Here is a 21,315-nt window from a genome sequence, read left to right as displayed (position 1 = left end):
AATTGGGAACAGGGGATGGAATTCCTCATCCCTTACACCCAGTCCCCGCAATAACTGCCAAAACAGAATCTCCCTAGTGCTCACATACCACCTGACCAACCTCCGGATACAACGCATCATCCTCCGACACTTCTGCCATCTACAATCCAACCCCACCACCAAAGGCATTTTTCCCTCCCCACCCTTGTCTGCCTTCCGGAGAGACCACTTTCTCCATGACTCCCTTGTCCGCTCCACACTCCCCTCCAACCCCACCACACTCGGCACCTTCCCCTGCAATCGCAGGAAGTGCTACACTTGCCCCCACACCTCCTCCCTCACCCCTATCCCAGGCCCCAAGATGACATTCCACATTAAGCAGAGTTTCACCTGCACATCTGCCAATATAGTATACTGCATCCACTGTACCCGTTCTGGCTTCCTCTACATTGGGGAAACCACACGGAGGCTTGGAGACCGCTTTGCAGAACACCTCCGCTCAGTTCGCAATAAACAACTGCACCTCCCAGTCGCGAACCATTTCCACTCCCCCTCCCATTCTCTAGATGACATGCCCATCATGGGCCTCCTGCACTGCCACAATGATGCCACCCGAAGGTTGCAGGAACAGCAACTCATATTCCGCTTGGGAACCCTGCAGCCCAATGGTATCAATGTGGACTTCACCAGCTTCAAAATCTCCCCTCCCCCCACTGCATCCCAAAACCAGCCCAGTTCGTCCCCTCCCCCCACTGCACCACACAAACAGCCCAGCTCTTCCCCCCCACCCACTGCATCCCAAAACCAGTCCAACCTGTCCCTGCCTCCCTAACCGGTTCTTCCTCTCACCCATCCCTTCCTCCCACCCCAAGCCACCTACTAACCTCATCCCACCTCCTTGACCTGTCCGTCTTCCCTGGACTGACCTATCCCCTCCCTACCTCCCCACCTACACTCTCTCCACCTATCTTCTTTACTCTCCATCTTCGGTCCGCCTCCCCCTCTCTCCCTATTTATTCCAGTTCCCTCCCCCCATCCCCCTCTCTGATGAAGGGTCTAGGCCCGAAACGTCAGCTTTTGTGCTCCTGAGATGCTGCTGGGCCTGCTGTGTTCATCCAGCCTCACATTTTATTATCTTGGATTCTCCAGCATCTGCAGTTCCCATTATCTCTCCTCCACCAACATTCTCCATCTCCTGCTGTCAAGACAATAATGTATCCAATTGGCAAATTCACCCTGAATCCTACGTGAGCTAACTTTACCGAATTAGTCTACCATGCAGAACCTTGTCAAAGGCTTTAACGAGGAGCAGGAAAGTTGATGTTTGGGGTCAGGACCCTTCTTCAGAAATGGGAGAGGGGAAAGGGAGCTCAGAGCCCGAGAGGGGAGGAAAGGGGCTGGGGAAGGGCGGTGGGATGGGGATAGGCGAGTGCATGTCCAGAGGGTTACAGTGGGAGAGAGATCCACTGAGATCTTTCTGGAGGGAGGACGACAACTTCTTCAAGGTGGGCACGCTTGGAACAGGCTTCGCAGTTGGGTTATAAATTGGTGAGATATCTCTGACTCCACCATCTGCAGTTCCTGCTGTCTCTAAACGTTAGCTTGCTTTCTCTCCATGGACGCTGCCTCACCCGCTGTGATCTCCGGCATCTGCAGTCATTTGCTCCTACCTGTCCGGCAGGTGGCGGTATTTATGGAGGCTCACGGGGGAGAGAGGGGTGTTGATGTGTAGCCGCTCCTTCCCTGCAGGTGGCGGTATTTATGGAGGCTTATGATGGTGAGGAACAGAGTCTGCCGCTCCCTCGCCGCATGTTGGCGGTGTTTATGGAGGCTCACAGGGGAGAGGGGGTTGATGTGCAGCCGCTCCTTCCCTGCAGGTGGCGGTATTTATTGAGGGTCACGGGGGAGCGGGGGATACGAGCTGCCGCTCCTTCTCTGCAGATGGCGGTATTTATGGAGGCTCACGGGAGTTGGGGGGGAAACGAGCTGCCGCTCCTTCTCTGCAGGTGGCGCTATGTGTGGAGGCTCATGGGGGCGAGGGGCTATGAGCTGCCGCTCCATCCCTGCAGGTGGCGGTATTTATGGAGGCTAACGGTGGGGGGGAGTGGGGATGATGTGCAGCCACTCCCTCCCTGCAGGTGGCAGTATTTATGGAGGCTCACGGGGGAGTGCGGGTTGATGTGCAGCCGCTCCCTCCCTGCAGGTGGCGGTATTTATGGAGGCTCACGGGGGAGTGCGGGTTGATGTGCAGCCGCTCCCTCCCTGCAGGTGGCGGTATTTATGGAGGCTCACGGGGGAGTGCGGGTTGATGTGCAGCCGCTCCCTCCCTGCAGGTGGCAGTATTTATGGAGGCTCACGGGGGAGTGCGGGTTGATGTGCAGCCGCTCCCTCCCTGCAGGTGGCGGTATTTATGGAGGCTCACGGGGGAGTGCGGGTTGATGTGCAGCCGCTCCCTCCCTGCAGGTGGCGGTATTTATGGAGGCTCACGGGGGAGTGCGGGTTGATGTGCAGCCGCTCCCTCCCTGCAGGTGGCGGTATTTATGGAGGCTCACGGGGGAGTGCGGGTTGATGTGCAGCCGCTCCCTCCCTGCAGGTGGCAGTATTTATGGAGGCTCACGGGGGAGTGCGGGTTGATGTGCAGCCGCTCCCTCCCTGCAGGTGGCGGTATTTATGGAGGCTCACGGGGGAGTGCGGGTTGATGTGCAGCCGCTCCCTCCCTGCAGGTGGCGGTATTTATGGAGGCTCACGGGGGAGTGCGGGTTGATGTGCAGCCGCTCCCTCCCTGCAGGTGGCAGTATTTATGGAGGCTCACGGGGGAGTGCGGGTTGATGTGCAGCCGCTCCCTCCCTGCAGGTGGCGGTATTTATGGAGGCTCACGGGGGAGTGGCGGGTTGATGTGCAGCCGCTCCCTCCCTGCAGGTGGCAGTATTTATGGAGGCTCACGGGGGAGTGCGGGTTGATGTGCAGCCCGTGTTCTGTGCTGTTTCCTCGCTGTCGGTAGGGAGTTCCCCGGTGCTCGGTTGTGGGAACTGGTGCAGTGTAGTTGGAGGAAGGGCCGGCCGGTGTCTCACGGAGCCATGTTTTCCTGCGAGTATGTGACGCCGGAGCAGCTGGCGGGGTTCGACAAGTACAAGGTAACCGGGCTGCGGTTCTCTTAAAGGCGGCGGTCAAGCCGGATTTCTGTCGGCTCACTGGGCTAATGACGGCGGCAGTGCTGCACTCCGCCGCTGGACGGTGTGCCAGTGGGAACAGGGGGTTTCCTGACTCCTCACTACGGCCCAGCAGAGACTCACTGAAATTAAAACAAAGTACCATGGATGCTGGAAATCTGAAAGAGCAGGTTTGGTAGTTACTGTGGAGGGAGGGAGCAGAGACCAAAGATCCTTCTTCAAACCCCATTGAAGAGTCATTCTGCTTCAGTGAAATGGTTTAGTAATGACACATCGTATTGCAACACCAAAACCTGTCCTTTAGCTAATGTCACGTTCCACGTGAGCTTTTCCCACTCTTATCGCCCTTTGAACTATCTTCTAGTTCCTTTTGCTTCACCCCCCCCCCCCATTCTGATCTAGATTCTCGTTAAATAGACTCTTTGCTTCCACTATTTGTTCTAATAACAGCTTCATGCACTCACTGGTTTTGGCAAAAGAAGCTTTTCCTGAATTTCTTAATGGTTTTCTATATTTTTGCTGGTGAACTGACAGCTTACTGTTGGTTTTAAATGCTGTGGAGAGGGAGGCAAGAAACGTGGGTGGGTTGGGGGGAGGTGGTGGTGGGAAGAGATACTGTTTTCTGTTAAGGAATACATTATTTCAGTAACTAGGGAAATATTTCTGAAAAATTGTTCAGTGAAAATATATGGATAGAAATTATGAGTAAGAAAGGAGCAATCATTTTGATAGGATTGACTGACAGGCTCTCCCAATAGTCAGAGGGAAGTTGAGCAGCAAATATGTAGGGAGATCTCAGATATATGTAAGTATAATAAGGTTGTAATATTGGAGAATTTTAATTCTGCAACATTGACTGACTGGGATTACCATAGTGTTAAAGGTTTGGATGGTGAAGAATTTTTCTTGAACACATTTGACTATTTTCTTAATCAATATGTAGTTGATCGTACAAAGGATGGAGCAAAACTAGTTTGATCTTTTGAGCAATTATGCAGGTGACTGAGGTAAAAGTAAGTGAACACTTTAGGTCTAGTGATCATAATTCTATTTGTTTCAAAATCCATATGGGAAAGGACAAGCCTTCTGTAAAAGTTAGTTTTTAAGTGGAATAAAGCATCTCAACGGTATAAGGCAAGGCTTTCAAAAGTTGATTGGAGTAGACTAGTTGCCAAAAAAAGGATGTCTGATAAGTGGGAGACATGCAAGATTGTGATGATGTGAGTTCAGAGGCACTATACCCCTGTTAGTGAGGGGTAAGGCTGGCAAGGTTAAGGAACAGTAGATTAATAAAGATATATTGAGGTTCTAGTTTAGAATAAAAGAGAATCTTATTTTTGAAGTTTTTGGCTCAGTGGTTAGCACTGCAGCCTCTTAGCACCAAGGACCGAGGTTCAATTCCACCCTCGGGCGACTGTGCAAACTCCATACAGACAGACATTGTCCCTGTGTCTGTGTGGGTCCCCCTCCCCCAGTTATTTTTTTGAATAAGAAGATTTGTAGTTCAAGTTGTGGATGCGGCTGTTGATTTTGTTTTTAGATTATTTAGATTCAAGTTTAGGCTATAGACAACTTGGTTCAATTGAATCTCTTAATCAATATAAAGATTGTAGGGACATTATAAGAGAGAAATCAGGAAGACAAATTGGATATGAGATAGCATAGGCACATATAGTTGAGGATAATTCAAAGAGATTCTGCAAATACATTAAGAGCAAGAGGGTAATGAGAGAAGGTAGATTAGATTAGATTCCCTACAGTGTGGAAACAGGCCCTTCAGCCCAACAAGTCCACACCGCCCCTTGAAGAATCCCCCCCCCCCACACCCCACATACCCCTGAACACTACGGGCAATTTAGCATGGTAACCCACCTAGCCTGCACATCTTTGGACTGTGGGAGGCAACCCACACAGACATGGGGGGAATGTGCAAACTCGACCCGGAAAGTCGCCCAAGGCTGGAATCGAAACCGGGTCCCTGGTGCTGTGAGGCTGCAGTGCTAACCACTGAGCCACTGTGCTGCCCCACGGAGGCCATTTAAAGATCAGAGGTCGTCTTTGTGTTGAGCCCCAGGAGATGGGAGTGATACTTAATGACTATTTCATATCAGTTTTTATTGTGGAGAAAGAAATGGAATATAGAGAATGTAGAGAAATAAACTTGGTTTTTAAAAATAGTTCACATTATGGAAAAGGAAGTTCAGAAGGTCTTAGAATATAGAAATGGATAAATCTCTGATCTGATCTAATGCACCTCAGAACATTGTAGGGAGTAATGTGGAGGAGATTGAGATGCTTTGCATAAGTATTTGCATCATCTATAACGATGGGTGAGGTGCCTGCTGACTGGAGGGTGGCTAATGTACCTTTTTAAGAAAGAGATTATAAAGAGAAACAGGGGATTTATAGAACTGAGAGTCTGACTTCGGTTGTGGGTAAATTGTTGGTGGTGTTTATAAAATTGAGTAGGGATAGTTAGCACAACTTTGTGCAAGGAAAGTTGTCTTTCAAACTTGATTGACTTGTTTTTTGAGGAAGTAACTGAAAAGATTGATCATGTCAAAGCAATAGATGTTTGTTTGGATTTTAGTAGACTAATGAGTAAAATTAGGTCAGATGGGATTCAGGGTGAGCTCACCCATTGGATACATAATTGGCTGAACAGCAGGAGACACACAATGAAAGTGGAGAGTTAATTTTCAGACTGGAAGCCTGTGACCAGTGGTGTTCACAGCGATCAGTTCTGGGTCCTCTTTTGTTTCACTTATATAAATGATTTGAGTGAGAATATAGAAGGCATGGTTTGTAAATTTGCAGACAGTGCCAGATTGGTGGCGGTAGACAGTGAAGAAAGTGTATTTTTTTTCTCTAAGATCACAAAGGGATCTTGACCAGTGGGTCAATGGACTGAAAAATGGCAGGTGGAGTTCAATCTGGATAAATGAGATATTGCATTTTGGTACAACAAACAAGGGTGAGGTTTATACAATTAATTTTAGGGCCTTGGGTAGTGGTGTAGAAGAGGGGACCGAGGGATGCAGGTACATAATTCTTTGAAGTTTGTGTCACGTGGACAGTGTAGTTAAAAGGGCTAACAAAGTGTGGAGCTGGATGAACACAGCAGGCCAAGCAGCATCTTATGAGCACAAAAGCTGATGTTTCGGGCCTAGACCCTTCATCAGAAAAGGGGGATGGGGAGAGGGTGAGGTGGATCGAAGGTGGAGAGGACAAGAAAGTTGCAGTGGGAGAGAGATCGCTGCGGGAGGAGAGTAACTCTTATTTTAACCTCACTGCGAAGCCTCTCCCAGGGATGCCCAACCTGAAGAAGTTACCCTCCTCCCTCTGGACAAACCTCAGGGGATCTCTGTACCACTGCAGCTCTCTTGTCCTCTCCACCTATCTTCTCCTCTATCCACCTTCGATCTGCCTCCCCCTCTCTCCCCAATTTATTCCAGTTCCCTCTCCCCATCCCCCTCCTCTGATGAAGGGTCTAGGCCTGAAACGTCAGCTTTTGTGCTTCTGAGATGCTGCTTGGCCTGCTGAGTTCATCCAGCTCCACACTTTGCACATGTCAGAGAATCTGAGTTAACAGTTCCCATTATCTCTAGTTAAAAGGACGTTTGGTGTGCTTTCCTTGAGTATAGGGGTTGGGAAGTCGTGTTGAGGTCGTATAGGACATTGGTGAGACCTGTTCTAGAATAGTGTCCAGTTCTGATTGCCTAGTTGTAGGAGAGATATAATCAAGCTGGAGAGGGTTCTGAAGAGACTTAAGAAGATATTGTCCGGTATGGAAGGTTTAAGTTATGAAGAAAGATAGGATGGGCTGGGACTCTTTCCAGTGGCATGTAGGAGGTTGAGAAGCTATCTTATCGAACTTTATAAAATAATGAGGGAGTATGGACAGAGTAAATGGTAGTTGCCTTCCCTGTAGGATGGGGGATTTCAAGCCTAGGAGCAAATTAAGGTGAGGGCCTCTTTTTAAAAAAAAAAGACACCGAGAGAATCCGAGATCTCCAGCATCTGTAGTTCCTAATATCTCTAAGACATGAGAGAAATTTCTTTACGCAGAGGGTTTGCATGTGGAATGAACTCCTTGAGGAAATAACTGATGTGGGTGCAACTAGTGTTGAAAACACATTTTAGATACGTACATGAATAGGAAAGGCTGGAGGGAGATGGGCTCGGAGCAGGCTGGTGGGACCAGTTTACTTTGGGATTATGTTCAGTGTGGGCTGGTTAGACCGAAGGGTTTGTTTTTGTGCTGTATGACTGACTCTATCTGGTAACAATGTTCAAGTTTTGGATGCTCAAACAAAAGAATGGAAACTATCTGCTGTAACATTTTGAACTTGCTGAAATGTTCTTGCAGGTTGTGTGCCTTTTTTTGACTAGAATAGTGAAGGCCTCTGCTTATTCAGAATATTAACTATAGCCTCTCGCTTGTTCTTTGCTTCCAGTTTTTATAATTTGAAGATAAAATTCGCTGTGCCACTTATACAGTGACCAGTGTTTACTGCATGTTTGGTTTTAATGCTGTCACGTCTGAATTCTAGTCACCTGGAAATGTACCCCAGTTTATTTTCCATCTATGATTTTGATCATCGTTGTGGAGAACTTGCAGCAGTTGTGAATTGGAATCCATTAATTCCTTTTGTACTTAAATGATATTTTCAGACAATTTTCCATATTTCTGATCTTATTCTTCCTACCAAGGTGTTAATTTGCCACTTGCGTACCCATTCTGTTTATTCGTGCCTTTTTAGTTTTTATTTGGTTTCCTTGTGAGAAGGCTGCTTTCTTGTATGCTTTGGAGAAGGTGTTGACAATGATCTGTTTTGAGTGAACTCACCCGAGTATGATCTGCATACTGAAACTCTGAACTGAAGTTGGAGACATTTCTTTTATTTCTTGGTTGGTGTCAAAGGTAGCATGGATTGGACAGTTTGGTCCGCTCTGCAGATTATCTATCCATGTGGTAATTCACTGGATGTGAGGTGTCTTGTAGGACACTAAAATAGAGATGGGAGTTTGTGCAATGAGACAGAAGTTGTTCCAACCAGCTCACCCCGTATAGATTTAAGATCCTGGAAAACATGGTCAGTTTTCAAATCTTGAGTTAGTGCTTATGGCAGGTGTAGAGAACAAATAATCATTGCCTACAACATGCCAGCTTGGGAAAACAGAGAAACTGTCTGAGAACCTGTCAAGACAAGAATCTGTATCTCTGTCCTAAAATAGTCAGTGACCCTTCTTCCACTGCTATCTCTCGTGAGCCTTAAATGATTGCTTTTTCTTCCTCCTCCTTCTCCCCCCCCCCCCCCCCCGGGGAATCATGAGACACTGGAGTGCATTAGGCCACATGGCCCATTTGAGCTTGCTCTGTCATTCGATCATGGCTGATATATTTCTCAGCACAGATCCATAAGTTGGAAAGGTGTGTGGGAAAGGTGGCATTGGAGATGGTGTGAGCATAGTTGGAGGATTCTCTGACTAATAGAGTTGATAACCTGAGTATTTTCAGGCTAGTAACCTACAATGATTGGTGTCTCAATAACTTTTATACATTTAATGACTTGGATGAGGAAAGTGATTTTTGAAGTCCAGTTTGTAGATCGTTTTATTCATTTAATGGGGTGAGGGTGCCGCTGACCAAGCAGCACTTTTTTTTTCTGAAGAAGAGTCTCAACCCGAAACATGAGCTCTCCTGATACTGCTTGGCCTGCTATGTACATCCAGCTCTACACCTTAGTGATAATGGGAACTGCAGATGCTGGAGAATCCAAGATAGCAAAGTGTGGAGCTGGATGAACACAGCAGGCCCAGGAGCACAAAAGCTGACGTTTCAGGCCTAGACCCTTCTTCAGAGAGGGAGATGTGGAGAGGGTTCTGGAATAAATAGGGAGAGAAGGGGAGGTGGACTGAAGATGGAGAGAAAACAAGATAGGTGGAGAGGAGAGTATAGGTAGGGAGGGGATAGGTCAGTCCAGGGAAGACAGACAGGTCAAGGAGGCGGGATGAGGTTAGTAGGTAGGAAATGAAGGTGCGGCTTGGGGTGGGAGGAAGGGATGGGTGAGAGGAAGAACACGTTAGGGAGGCAGACGGGCTGGGCTGGTTTTGGGATGCGTTGGGGGAAGGGGAGATTTTGAAGCTAGTGAAGTCCACATTGATACCATTGGGCTGCAGGGTTCCCAAGCGGAATATGAGTTGCTGTTCCTGCAACCTTTGGTGAGTGGTGAGTGGGGTTCCACAGGGCTCTGTCCTTGGGCCTCTACTGTTTGTAATTTTTATTAATGACTTGGACGAGGGAATTGAAGGATGGGTCAGCAAGTTTGCAGACGACACAAAGGTCGGAGGTGTCGTTGACAGTGTAGAGGGCTGTTGTAGGCTGCAGCGGGACATTGACAGGATGCAGAGATGGGCTGAGAGGTGGCAGATGGAGTTCAACCTGGATAAATGCGAGGTGATGCATTTTGAAAGGTCGAATTTGAAAGCTGAGTACAGGATTAAGGATAGGATTCTTGGCAGCGTGGAGGAACAGAGGGATCTTGGTGTGCAGATACATAGATCCCTTAAAATGGCCACCCAAGTGGACAGGGTTGTTAAGAAAGCATATGGTGTTTTGGCTTTCATTAACAGGGGGATTGAGTTTAAGAGTCGTGAGATCTTGTTGCAGCTCTATAAAACTTTGGTTAGACCGCACTTGGAATACTGCGTCCAGTTCTGGGCGCCCTATTATAGGAAAGATGTGGATGCTTTGGAGAGGGTTCAGAGGAGGTTTACCAGGATGCTGCCTGGACTGGAGGGCTTATCTTATGAAGAGAGGTTGACTGAGCTCGGTCTCTTTTCATTGGAGAAAAGGAGGAGGAGAGGGGACCTAATTGAGGTATACAAGATAATGAGAGGCATAGATAGAGTCGATAGCCAGAGACTATTTCCCAGGGCAGAAATGGCTAGCACGAGGGGTCATAGTTTTAAGCTGGTTGGTGGAAAGTATAGAGGGGATGTCAGAGGCAGGTTCTTTACGCAGAGAGTTGTGAGAGCATGGAATGCGTTGCCAGCAGCAGTTGTGGAAGCAAGGTCATTGGGGTCATTTAAGAGACTGCTGGACATGCATATGGTCACAGAAATTTGAGGGTGCATCCATGAGGATCAATGGTCGGCACAACATTGTGGGCTGAAGGGCCTGTTCTGTGCTGTACTGTTCTATGTTCTATGTTCTAACCTTCGGGTGGCATCATTGTGGCACTGCAGGAGGCCCATGATGGACATGTCATCGAAAGAATGGGAGGGGGAGTGGAAATGGTTTGCGACTGGGAGGTGCAGTTGTTTGTTGCGAACTGAGCGGAGGTGTTCTGCAAAGCGGTCCCCAAGCCTCCGCCTACTAATTGTACTGTTCTGATTTGGAATTTATTCAAATTGCTGCACCTGTGTTTAAAAGCCTTCACCAATACTCCAACCCCATGCTTTTTTAAGGCAAGCAACAAATTTAGATGCAAAAGAGATTGAGTTGCTTAATGTCAAAGGATTTGTGGAACTAGAGAGATGAAGATCAAATCTGGCACAAGGACTGGCGATGTCAATGTACCTACAAATGAAACCAAAATTAAACTATGCCCATAATGACGTTGACTGTCAGCTGCATTGTGGGCTAGTGTATGAAATTTTGGTTTGAACAAAAAATTGAGTAAGCAATTAACTTGTTTAGGTGACCAACATATTTCAGTTGCTTATTCTTGGATGCTTTGGGGTCCAGCTACATTTTTTCCCCTTTTTTTGAATACCTTTTATTAGTCCTGTGTTTTTACTGAACTCCACAATCAAGTTACATGTTTTGGAGTAATATTTAAGTGGCAAGTGGAAGTCAAATCCTGATCATCAGACTCCCTATTATTGTGTTAACTATATTTTACAGTTATATTAATGCCCATTTGATCATGATTTGCACCAGCATAAATTTTACATGCTGCTCTTTATAGTCAATGTTTAACATCACTTAGGAATTAGTTTAGTAATGAAAAAGCATGTTCACTTTCACAAAAGTGAAATCATCCCAGGTCCCTAGTGCTGCGAGGTGGCTGTGCAAACCACTGAGCCAGATGTTACCTTTATAAATTGAAGAACTTAGTCGCATTTAAATGTGGCCTGTCTTTTGCAGGAAATTGACTACTCACCAACCCAGGAAACAGGGCATAACGATAATTACATTAATGCTTAGTAATGGAGATTCATCATTGGCAATGAGAAGCTTGAAGTAAAAGAGCGCAAGTCTGTTTCCTGTAGCAAGAGCACAAATTGAGAGGAATACAACAGGACACTTGAGGGCTATGGACAGTAGAGTCATCATGAATGTTTTAGACCATAGCCCATTTTTTGAAAATGGGAAGTATTGCAAACTCTTTCCTTTTTAGTGTCAGAGGTGGTGTGAGAAATGAAATGTCAGGGAGCTCACAGCTGCCTGTGTTTACAAATATTCTTTAACATATGTAACAGTTTCAAGGCACTTTACAGCACCAAAGGGTGACACAAGATTTTCGAACAGATAACCAGAAACTTACTGAAAAAGAGATTTTAAAAGTAGTCTTCAAGGAAAAATAAGACAAAAGTATATTTCAGAACCTAGGAACGTGGCAATTTCAATTTTAAAATCCAGAATGGTAAAGGCATGAATTGGAGGAATGCTAATAGCATAGAGGATTTTGGAATAATTTAGATGTGGCCATAGAGGATGTAGGCTCTTTTTGTGGGGACATATTGGCAGAAGATAACTAAATGTGGCAATCTAGACCTGTCTCAACATATTGCCCTCTATCCTTTTTTGATATTGCCATTATAAAATGCAGTCATAGGAATTTATAGAAGGTGTTATAAAGGCATAAACTCGTTTATAATTAGTCTTATGTTGGACATTCAGTTGAGATGAATAATCTACTTATTTACTTTATAAGTAGAGACAGGGAAAACAGAGATCCAAACCTAAGCGGATAGAGGTACTGTCTGTATTGGGTTAAGTATATGATACTGACTGCAGTCTTTCTTTCTCCATCAGTATTAATAACCAGTAGTAATCTGCTGGTTGGTTTGCTTGCAAATTTTTCCACCCATCTAAAGAACTTTGCTCCTGACTGCTACGTTGAGCTATGATGCAAGTTCCAGTGGGCAAGTCCACATCAAAAATTTTCTGGCAGGTACTTCAATCCAGATCTTGGGGAATCCCTGCAAATTTTGAGCTCTAATCAAACATGATCTAGCATCCTCTGGCACCATACATACTGGTGTTTCTCACCTCTTTGGTGCCATGTTATGGGATATGTAACAAAAGCATTCTCTCATTAATATTTCTAAAATGCTGCTCCTATGTGTACCAAAAGCAAAATACTGCTGATACTTAGAATCTCAAAGTCCAAACATCCTTGGGATGCTGAGCAAGTTATGCAGAGTTTATGGAGAGAGGTCAGTGGTTTTCTTGTATGTACTTTTAGAAAATTGATTGAAGCACCTTGCTTTTCTTGTGTATCTGTGATTACTTCAACATTGCTGTTTTCAGTTTGTGTTGCATGTATACTTTAAGCTGCCAACTACTTGTTGGCATGATTGCCTTTTTGAAATTTCTAAATTTTTCCCCAAAATTCAATGCGCAATGCAATTAGCAGATCATCTATTCACAGAATTATTTGTGGGGATATGACAATACAGTTCAAATTGTTATTTATTCATGGCATTTGTGTTTTTACTGTCTATTGCTAACTTTCCTCAATGCAGTGGGTTTTTCAAGCAGTTATGAATAAACCATTTTGTGGATGGGAGGATATTGGTGTATTAGATGAATTCTTATGACATAATTACCATTATTGATGTAAGCTTTATATTCCAGACCTAATGATCTTAACTTAAACTCAACACCATGGTAGGCTCATTCAGAAGGTCAGGAGGAATGGGATACAGGGGAACTTAGCTGCTTGGATACAGAATTGGCTGGCCAACAGAAGACAGCGAGTGGTAGTAGAAGGAAAATATTTTGCCTGGAAGTCAGTGGTCAGTGGGGTTCCACAGGGCTCTGTCCTTGGCCTCTACTGTTTGTAATTTTTATTAATGACTTGGATGAGGGGATTGAAGGATGGGTCAGCAAGTTTGCAGACGACACAAAGGTCGGAGGTGTCGTTGACAGTGTAGAGGGCTGTTGTAGGCTGCAGCGGGACATTGACAGGATGCAGAGATGGGCTGAGAGGTGGCAGATGGAGTTCAACCTGGATAAATGCGAGGTGATGCATTTTGGAAGGTCGAATTTGAAAGCTGAGTACAGGATTAAGGATAGGATTCTTGGCAGTGTGGAGGAACAGAGGGATCTTGGTGTGCAGATACATAGATCCCTTAAAATGGCCACCCAAGTGGACAGGGTTGTTAAGAAAGCATATGGTGTTTTGGCTTTCATTAACAGGGGGATTGAGTTTAAGAGTCGTGAGATCTTGTTGCAGCTCTATAAAACTTTGGTTAGACCGCACTTGGAATACTGCATCAAGTTCTGGGCGCCCTATTATAGGAAAGATGTGGATGCTTTGGAGAGGGTTCATAGGAGGTTTACCAGGATGCTGCCTGGACTGGAGGGCTTATCTTGTGAAGAGAGGTTGACTGAGCTCGGTCTCTTTTCATTGGAGAAAAGGAGGAGGAGAGGGGACCTAATTGAGGTATACAAGATAATGAGAGGCATAGATAGAGTTGATAGCCAGAGACTATATTTCCCAGGGCAGAAATGGCTAGCACGAGGGGTCATAGTTTTAAGCTGGTTGGTGGAAAGTATAGAGGGGATGTCAGAGGCAGGTTCTTTACGCAGAGAGTTGTGAGAGCATGGAATGCGTTGCCAGCAGCAGTTGTGGAAGCAAGGTCATTGGGGTCATTTAAGAGACTGCTGGACATGTATATGGTCACAGAAATTTGAGGGTGCATACATGAGGATCAGTGGTCGGCACAACATTGTGGGCTGAAGGGCCTGTTCTGTGCTGTACTGTTCTATGTTCTAGCAGAGGTAAAATCATTTTGTTTAGGCCCTTGACGCACGAGATTAATTTTTTAATGAAGTATCTATTGACCAGATCAAAAGCTATTGATGCAAACTTGATGGCACCGTGTTGTATGCACTTGTCTTTAAAAGAATTAACTTCCGATAGTTATTTTGTTGCAAGCCTTAAGACTCAGATTTGTTTGACCTTGATGGCCTAAGGATTGAGACAATGGACCAGAGTCTGAAGCTTAAAGGCACTTTGTTCCTAGTCTTGTTCTTTAATACTAGTCAATGACACTCATTGCAACTGTACCAAGGTTTGTATCAGCTTCCACTTGCCCCTCAGTGACAAGTTTGTATCACAGCTATTTCAGTTCCCCTCTGCACCACATTAATGTAGAAAATATTCCAAGCCATCTCCTGGGAGAGAGAAATAATGAGCATTCAGGTGCCACTAAGTGAGACTTATTGTGGTAATAATGTGAATAACAACATTTTGGACAAATTTTTAGTGATATGACACTCAAACTGCTGAGTTTTTGGGAGAGCAACAGGATTTTGACGTGGAGCTAATATGCAATAAAAGTTGGTGTTTCAAAATTGAGATGGGGATACGAAGTAACAGTTGATTGGAATAGTTTCCAATTTTAAATATTGCAGCTCTTGGAGGTGGGGGTGGGACAGGGGTAACAAGTTATGTTCCCTCAGATTGGAATTGTGCTGGTACATAACTGCATTGGTTACTTTAGTCAAGGTTAACTTATTCCAAGGACCTGAAGAATCCTCTGACAAATTTCCAGGCACTTCATTTCTCCTTTCTGGATGCTCCACAGGGCTTTATTGCCCACTCCCAGTCATTTATTGTGGCATGTCATACTTTTATCAGTTAAGTATTGTGTATATAGACTTGTGAATGTTTTTGAAAAGGGTTCCCCCACCAAATTTGCAGCACTTAAACCACAAATTGTACAAATATGCAACTCAGACAAAAGTTGCAAAGATTTGAACCCTTTGTCAAAGTAGAAACTGAGAAAGAACTCCATGGAGTGAAGAGTAGGAACTTCCATCGTTCATGTGATTTTTGAAATTGAGCAGAGCTGGAGCATTAATGTGTATTTAATTAATTCTTTTCTGGTTCTAGAATTTCATTTTTCTCTGGCTTAGTATAAGGTAGTTCTGCTATAATGCAGTGGGTGTGTTCCTGCACAACATTCGATTGTAGAAAATCGTACCATAGAAATAACGGGGCCTGTGGGAAAAGTGGGGTTGGGGCAGATTACTGAAAAAAAATCAGTCGCTCAAAAGCCTACTACAAAGGATAGCATGCTTTGAATAAATGTTTAATTTATAGCTAATAATGAAGTAAAAGTAAACTTAATGCCTTACCGGGGCAGGGGAGGAGCCAAGTTCTCTTGATGGGGGAGAAGGTTTTGAGGTTGCTGTGTAGCTAATGTGGAGCTGGAGGTTTGTCATTATCACTGTCCCCACTGTCACTGCAAAAAAAAAGCAGAAGTGGATGGCTGTGGGTCATTGGGTCTTGGGAGTTGGCTTTTTAAAAAAAAAGACATTCCATTTTGCTGCTTTGCCCTCTGTTTCCTGCTTTAAACAAGCTGTTCATAAGGTGCCAGATAAGATTTTATCTCTCTAACTGCTACCCTGCTGCATTCTGCATTGTAATCATTATCCTCTTTAGGAGCTGCACCTGCTTCTCAATTTCCCTCCAGGATAGAAGACAAAACAGAAGTGGAAAACTATTATGGTGCTGCATCCTGGACATCTTCATCTCCAGCTTCTACTTGCCCGTCAGTGACCAGTTGTTCTTCTTGTAGATCAGCTGTAGAGAGGTCTTTACAGTGGGTCATGAGCAGCCCTTCAATATCCTCACTCCACTTCAGATACAACTCACTTTGCAACATCAACATAATGTTCATTTGATTCTTGGGAGCACCTCTGACAGACTAAAGCCTTCAAAATTGTACACAAAAAATCTGGGAGAAGCTTCTGCCAACTTGCATGCAAGCAGGCCTGCGCAATAATGTCAATTGCATTCTTGAGGTTAAATCTCTTCCAAAATTGAAGGACACTGAATGAAGCCTGCAAAATGATCATGTGACATGTACTCCTCTGCACACCAATGGAATTGTATTTTCAGCCAACTGGGTTTGTTTTCGAAGTAGCTTTCTCCTATTTGTCAGTTGAGTTTGCAGCCAATTTGCATTGCTGTAACATGTTTTATGGCAGAACCCCACCCCTGTGTTTGTTACACAGAATTCAGTTCCATCTTAAATATTTCTGCCAGTCATTGGGGTGTACTGCTTTTCAAGAGTTCTCAAATCACTTTTTTTTTTAAAATTGAAACTTCTAAAGATACTTTCATTGTGACCTGTCGCCTGTTAGACGGTTGATTATGAAGGGAGGCAGTGGTCTCAAGGTATTATTGCGGGACTGTTTATCTGGAGGCTCACATAATGTTCTGGAGATGCAGGTTCAATTCCTGCCGTGGCTAATGGTGGAATTCAATTGTGAACAAAATTGGAATTAAGAGTCTAATTGATTACCAATTGTTGTGGTCGGGGGGGAACCCATCTGGTTCATGACCTTTTTTTAGGGAAGGAAAGTGCCATCATTAACTGGTTTGGCCTAAATGTGACTGCAGACCCACAGTAATGCAGTTAATTCTTAACTGCCTTGTAGAGAATCAGTATTGGATAACATATGCTGATCTAGCCAGTGACACCCTCATCAATAAATTTTTTAAAAAATGATTCTTATCTTTTAAGCACTTAAGCTTTTGCAGTTCTGAATGATGTATCATAAAGTACATGATCCAAAACTAAGGGATGTTGTAAATTTGATAGAAAGCCACAATGTTGTAAACACTCCACTTGAATTGTGATAACAAAGTGTGGAGCTGGATGAACACAGCAGGCCAAGCAGCATCTCAGGACCACGAAAGCTGACGTTAAGATGCTGCTTGGCCTGCTGTGTTCATCCAGCTTCACACTTTATCTCAGATTCTCCGGCATCTGCAGTTCCCATTATCTCTGACTTGAACTGTCTGTTTCCAATTTTCTGACCTGCAGAGTATTTCCTGCGTTTTGTAGTTTTTTGTTTTTGTTTTATTTGAGTATAGTTTGCCATTCTTGAACAGACTTTTCACTTTTAAAAACATAGTAGCCAAATTCACGTGGGAAACTAATAGTTGATAACTGTAAATTTATTAATCAGTTTATCATGAGCCTTTTTAAATTACCAATAACTGTGGCTTTGAATTACCAGTCCTTGATCGCGACTACTGTGGATGAGGTGAATTGTATGTCACTTGTAATTGAAGAAGCAAAAGTTGATCTGATACTTAAGTCCCCTTCCCCACAAGAGTACAGCACATCCCTGCTATTTATGGTGGTCACACTAGCCAGTGTAACACTTCATTCGCACCTCGAACACTGACATTTATTTAAATCTGAAATGGAAAATCAACTTGGCGAAGCTTAGAGAGAAGCCTTATTTTGCTCAGATAATGCAATTGTTATCTTTTTGTCACTTTTATAAGTCTGTATTTGTAAATATATTTGGCTTTTTTTACACAAGTACATGTATGAATTTTGTCTGTTTATTTTTCTTTGCAGTATAGTGCAGTGGACACCAATCCATTGTCTGTATATGTTATGCATCCCTTCTGGAACTCTCTAGTTAAGGTAAGAGCACAGTACTACCAGCTTTCAGCATTCCTGGATTCTTGTGTAGTATCTCTTTTATTTTCATTATGGCATTAGGTATACGTATTAAATTTAGTTATCCACAAGAGACTTTGCACCAGATTTCCTTGTAAAATAATAATTTAGAGAGAATTCCTGAGTTTTCTTCCATGTCAGAGTCTCCTGTCTGTGGGGTATCGGTAGGTTTCATTGCTATTACTGAGCAAAATCCAGCTTTATGATCTATGGTGGAAAGGTGAGGCCATATTGGAGACAGTGGAATTGGGTATCAGATATTTTCTGAAGATTCAGCTGCTGAGAATGACCAGTGACAATCCTGGCTATTCACTTCTTATGTAAGAATGTTACTTTTGATATGGAGAGGAAAAACAACAGAAGTTGAACTGGCCTAATGTTCTGTGTTCAGATTAGAAAATTTAAACTTATTACAAACACTGATTCACCTACTTTTTCTAATCTCCCTACTTACCAATTTTTCTTTGCTTTTATAGATTTTACCTACGTGGCTAGCACCGAATCTGTTGACGTTCTCTGGTTTCATGCTACTAGTACTTAACTTTTGTACGTTGGCCTATTTTGACTATGATTTTTATGCTTCAGGTAAGAGATTGGTTTCTGTGTTCCTCTTTAAACCTAGTGGAAACTGCTCAAATATTTTGTTGTCCTAATACACACACGATCTGTTAATTCACAGAATTACCTTTGACACCAAGAGTCTTTAAAAATTGTGGGCTTGTCACATGGGGAGCAGCTGAGGACTTTGGGTCTGTATTTGGGGTTTAGAAGGATGAAGGAGATTTGATTGACATTCAGAACATTGAGAGGTCTAGGTAGAGTGGATGTGAAGATGTCTCTCCTAGTGGAGAGACTAGGACTGGAGGGCACAGCTTCAGAGTGAAAGAGATGACCAGATGACCCTTTAGAACTGAAATGAGGATTTTTTTTTTGGGCAGAAGGAATGTGTGAAACTCTTTCACAGAAGGCTGTGGAGTTCAAGTCTGAGTGCATTTTAATAGGCCTTATTGGTTAAGGGATCTGGGTAATGGAATGAACTTAACCAACTCAATCTACAACCAGAGGAAATTACCTTCCTGTAGGTGGAAGATAGCTCTTCTTGTGAGCTGGCTTTTGCGTTGCATTTATTATGTTAATTCTAACTGCAGACCTCTGTACAAAAACACATTTTGGCTTGCATGGAACTATATATCCAGAATTATTGAAATGCAAATTATGTAACTACATATTTGTGCCTAATAGATACATTATTCCTGCACTTGGTGATTCCTACTGTGTTTTGTTTTTGCATTAAATCTAATTTCATGTGGTGTACTTGTGAGCAATTGGGAATGGTTTTGAGTTGTTGGGAAGCTTGTTCTAATTGCCTCAGTGAGTGCTACTCCTGTGCTTGATTGTGTAGAAAGGACAGTTACCTAATGAATTGCTCAACTGTCCCTAACCTGGCTGTGAACTAGAAGGCTTTGCATGTTTCTGCCTTGAGAGGCAAGACTCAAATTGCAGGATTTTGACTTTTTTTTAAACCCATCGTGGGAAAAGGTTCTGGTATTATCTGATGCTGGCGTTGCATTTTTTGAAGCAAGATGAACGTGCACATTGTTACATTCAAACAAAAACTAGCCAACCAAGTATTGAAGGTGTGCATTAAAACTAGATTGGCTGTTTTTCAAAGGTCACAGCTGGTTATTGAATGTATCTTCTCCCAGGTGCATTAGTCCCTCCTTTATTTGGATTTTAGTAGATGCTTTCCAAACCATTCACTCTAATGAAGGCCATGTTGTCAATGGCCTTTATTCCAAATTATTCATAGATATCCGGGCAATATCTCAACTGTGCTCATGGCTGAAAACAGAATGAAAAGACACAAACTTGGGTTTTCAACAGGAGACCGCAAGATTTATGTCCTGAGGCCTGGAACTGGAATCTATGAAATGCAGTTAGGCAGGTTCTTGGTTGTCCTGAGAGAAGTGTGTGTGTGTGTGAGACCAATGTTGTCTCTAGATTGGAGTTGTGCCTGTTATTTTGCTGGCCTTGATCATGCAGGTTGAGTGGCTAGGTTGTTGACCAGGTCAACTGTGGGACACTAGGCAACTCTCATCTCTGCTTATGAGATGGTAATGTCATTACTGCATGTTCATAGCTATATTGCTGTTCTGTTGATTCTGCTGTTGACAAACAATCAATTTTTTGGAAGAATTGAGAACTAAATCCATCCTTGTTCATGAAATGCTCCTTCTGTCATTGCTTTCAAATTACTATATTTGCCATTATAACAGGAAGTCAATGGACTTTTCCTTAACTTGCATTCTTGTATGCTGTAGATGTGCTAGCTTTGATAATAACTGAATCCATATTGCTGATGTGTGAAAAGGCCACAAACATCTTTTCACTTTGTGACATGTTAGTTGTTATTGTTTACAGCTGAATTAATTTTAGCAGACTTGATAGAGGTGACCATTTTCTATAGTCTTAACTTCTAAACTGTATCCACTAATATGACTACTTTCATGTGATTTTTCTTGCTTTAGCTGATGTAAAATGTTCCTCCTTGACAACTTGGTTCTCCCTATTTTTCAATTTCTGTTAGCTGAAGCAAGATCTCTTGTCCCCTTTTTTGTCCCTGTCCTTGACTCCTGCCCTATTTTCTTTTTTTTTTGTTTTATTGTTTCTTTTGGATTTGATATCAACAAATCTCCTTGCAGTTGCAATTTTGTTGCTCCTGTTTAAACTTTCTAAATATGTGAAAAGTATGGGGGCAAGAAGAGGGTTCCTGGAATATCTTTTGACAGCAGAGGCTTGTGAATGACTTCATGTTCAGTCTTTAATGGCACCATATATTCCTCAATTTGCTAATGCTTCAGTTAGCTGACCAATACCTTTAAAATTATGCCTACAGAGTTTTTTCTTTCCACTTGACATCTGGCAGTCTTTTTATCATCGTGACATAAAACTAAAGTTCAAGTACTTAATTTGTGTATTAAAGTGGTTGGCTGGTTAAAAGTGGGTCAGTGTTTTTGGTTTAGTTTTGAACGTTTTCTCAGTGCTGTTTGGAATCTGCAGTTTTTATTGTTCAATTGAGCCGTCTTGCAGACTGATTACCCTTTTCTACTGAAGGTAACAGTGGTTACTTTTCGCATCAAATGCCTTACTTTCTCCGTTTTTAAATTGGAGAAAATAAGCAGGTAGTTGAATTCTTCTGTTTCAAGGCAAAACGCAGGTATTGATTTCCACAGAGTTAGTGAAACACTCTGAGCAAATGCTTAAGTTTTTGTCATATTGGAGATTGACTGACTGACTGACTTTTCTCTCTTGCCCTACCTATTTTGTTTTTGTTTTTATTTCTTTTTTGTCTTTGCAGGTTCAAGTTATAAACATGTTCCGAGTTGGGTATGGATTGCTGCTGGTCTGCTGAACTTCATGGCGTATACGTTAGGTC

General features: G+C 43.5%; 1 protein-coding gene across 1 annotated transcript in view; it reads left to right on the top strand.

Moving 5' to 3' along the window:
• The first annotated feature begins 2,909 nt into the window (after positions 1-2,909).
• The window catches only part of selenoi (selenoprotein I), a 36,862-nt gene continuing 18,456 nt past the window's right edge, over positions 2,910-21,315 (top strand). The window contains exons 1-4 of the mRNA XM_048531039.2: positions 2,910-3,113; positions 17,775-17,843; positions 18,356-18,464; positions 21,238-21,312. Coding sequence (XP_048386996.1) covers positions 3,057-3,113; positions 17,775-17,843; positions 18,356-18,464; positions 21,238-21,312 — 310 coding nt within the window. The 5' untranslated portion in view covers positions 2,910-3,056. The remainder of the gene's footprint in view (positions 3,114-17,774; positions 17,844-18,355; positions 18,465-21,237; positions 21,313-21,315) is intronic.

The sequence above is a fragment of the Stegostoma tigrinum genome, chromosome 4 (assembly GCF_030684315.1).
Source record: "Stegostoma tigrinum isolate sSteTig4 chromosome 4, sSteTig4.hap1, whole genome shotgun sequence".
Lineage (NCBI taxonomy): Eukaryota > Metazoa > Chordata > Chondrichthyes > Orectolobiformes > Stegostomatidae > Stegostoma > Stegostoma tigrinum.
This window is presented reverse-complemented; position numbering and strand designations above follow the sequence as displayed.